This window comes from Octopus sinensis, linkage group LG6, assembly GCF_006345805.1.
Source record: "Octopus sinensis linkage group LG6, ASM634580v1, whole genome shotgun sequence".
Classification (NCBI taxonomy): domain Eukaryota; kingdom Metazoa; phylum Mollusca; class Cephalopoda; order Octopoda; family Octopodidae; genus Octopus; species Octopus sinensis.
The window spans coordinates 3,017,717-3,020,216 of record NC_043002.1 but is presented as its reverse complement, the minus strand read 5'-3'; the positions used below and the strand labels follow the sequence as shown (position 1 = coordinate 3,020,216).

Sequence of the window (2,500 nt, the reverse complement as noted above, 5' to 3'; positions counted from 1 at the left end):
TTTCGACGGTGTAGATTATGTTTGAAACCCACAACGGGTTCGCAGTCAACATCCCCGAAAATGTGTCCTTACAAAATTTCATTCGGGAAAATAATGCAGTTTTCAGAAAGTTATGAGAAAAAGAATAGGGGCATCGACTTACATTTAAGCTATATATACACACACACACACACACACACACACCACACACACACACACCACACACACACACACATATATATATATATATATATATATATATATATATATATATCTGTTGTCTTGTACACTACCTGTCTTCGTCTTTTGTTTTTTTCGTAAACTTTCCCTATATATATATATCGATAGGTGAATGAATTATCCTATGTTTACCGTTAACATGGAAAATTCAATATACACGCACACACCACACCCAGTGTATAAATATAGTAAGTGTATATATAATCAGCTTGTGTGTATAATGTATGCACGTATATATGTGTGTGCCTACGCTTGCGCGTTCTCGCCTAGCAAGTGCCCGTCTTGATAAACGCTGGCCAAACTAAGATTCTGTTCGTGAACGTGTCTGCCTGCCCTTCCCTGTTCTTAAATAATTAGGACAGGCCGTGGATTCAGAGAAGTTCACTTGTTTCTCTGTAGTTGGGCTTTATTTAGTTGTGTGTGTGTGTGCATTGGTGGGTGTGTACTCGCGTGTGCCGCTCTGTTTAGTGCTGTTGGTGTCACAAATCTCCTCACACACTCATTCATATCATAACTACTGCCATACCCCCACCCCGTTCATGAGTACTCTTATTTTTATTGTCTTTTGAGACGTTACGATTTGATTTACAGGAGATTAGGCTGCTATTTTTAGCAAGCAGAAAGCCTTCTTCATGCCTCGTGAATACTCGCACGATTTGTGTTATTGTGTCTGTGTGTGCGTGCGCTAAATACGTGTGCGTGTGTGTGTGTTAAACATCGTATGTGTGCATGCACGCGCGTTACGTTTATGTGTGTGTGTGTCCGTTGCGTTTGTGCGCGCACGCAAGTCAGATGTGTGTGTGTGTGTGCGCGCTCTTTTAGTTCCAACACGATGGTCGGGTTTGTGTATTAATCGCCGAATAATTTTTCTAAATATATTTTACTTAAAAGAAAAAAAAAGATTTAATACTTTTGTTAACCTTTCTCAGTTCCAAATGAGTTTTCTGTGTAGTTTTCCAACAGACGATCTTTCTATTTTGGCTTTCCTGAAGAATCAAATCGTAGAATTTTAATAAAATCACTCGTTCCGCCAAACCTAAAAACTCCAGTCGGCAGAGCAACGTCGCCGTAGTTAGTCCTTTTTACAACCTGAGTTCGAATCTTGACTAGGTCGATAAAGCATGGCCCTTGGTCTTGTGGTCAGACTTTAAACCCCCCCCCCGCAGAACTGGATTTCTTAAAATTATTTGCAAATCTAGTCTTTCTGTTTTAATTTTGTCCTCTCCAACTTTCCTGTGGTTTGGTGGTGGTGGTCGTTCCATAAAACTGGTAATTCTTTGGGATTCCATGAAGATGGTAAATTCTCTCGCCGTTGGAATATTTTGCATTGGAATTCCATTGTGGACACTGGACAGAAAACTACTTTGAATAACCACAGAATATTCACTTTTAGCGTGTGTTTTGGACGTGTGTCTGGGTGTGCGTGCGTTGGATGTCTGTGTGTCTGTGTGTCTGTCTGTGTGTGTGTGTGTGCACGTGCGTGCGTGTTAGCTATCTGCGCGCGCGCTTGTTATCGTTTTCAGAGAGAGTAAATATGTATGGTGTAGTGTCACTTTTTACGAGGAGGAGGAGGGGGTGGAGGAGGAGGAGGTGGCGGTGACGGAGTGATGTGGATATAGATAAAGAGGAGGAGGGGGGTTTGTGTGTAGTGGTGGTAGTGTGAGATGCTTTCAGTGCAGTCTATTGATCTGTTGCAATTGTAAAGTTACCTGCTACTCCTCCTCCTCCCCCCATCCATCCAACCAGCCGCCACCACCACCACCACCACCACCGCTACTTTTCTGCTGCTGTTGTTGTTGTTGTTGTTGTCGGCTTGCCGCAACATTTTACTGGTTCCAGCAGTGAGCACCAGTTGTCGGAATAAGATTCACCAGAACAACACACAGCAGTTCCAATGATGTTGGCTTACTCGCGAGTTCCTTTCACACATGCTTACCATAATGCCTACAGAGAACGTCGCAGAATGAAACACAGGAATGGTTGGAGCCATCACATATTACAATATTGTTAGTTAGATATTTTCTATCGCTTTCTTTCTTTTCTTTCTTTTCACAATTTCACCCCCACCCCCCCACAAATCCTTTTAAAATTTATTTTCTGAAGGCCACCCTGTCTTCCTATAACTATTGCATTTCTTTACAGCTTTTTTTTGTTGTTGTAATTAGCTAAACCAAATATGAAATATTACTTTGGTTATCTTTAATTATATTTTATTGTTGAAAGTGAATTCTTAGAGTTTTAAAAGAATTTTAACTTGGGTATGCTCCTATAGACACAACAC

The 2,500-nt window shown here is 41.1% G+C and overlaps 1 protein-coding gene across 6 annotated transcripts in view; it reads left to right on the top strand.

Moving 5' to 3' along the window:
- The window catches only part of LOC115212739 (double-stranded RNA-specific editase 1), a 114,415-nt gene that overhangs the window by 63,933 nt on the left and 47,982 nt on the right, over nucleotides 1-2,500 (top strand). Inside the window, exon 1 of one of the 6 annotated variants that reach the window (XM_029781391.2) lies at nucleotides 1,997-2,225. The exons of the other annotated variants lie outside the window; for them this stretch is intronic. Within the exon in view, the coding sequence (XP_029637251.1) occupies nucleotides 2,114-2,225 (112 nt within the window). The 5' untranslated portion in view covers nucleotides 1,997-2,113. Of the gene's footprint in view, nucleotides 1-1,996; nucleotides 2,226-2,500 lie in introns of those variants that run through there. 6 annotated transcript variants of the gene reach the window in all.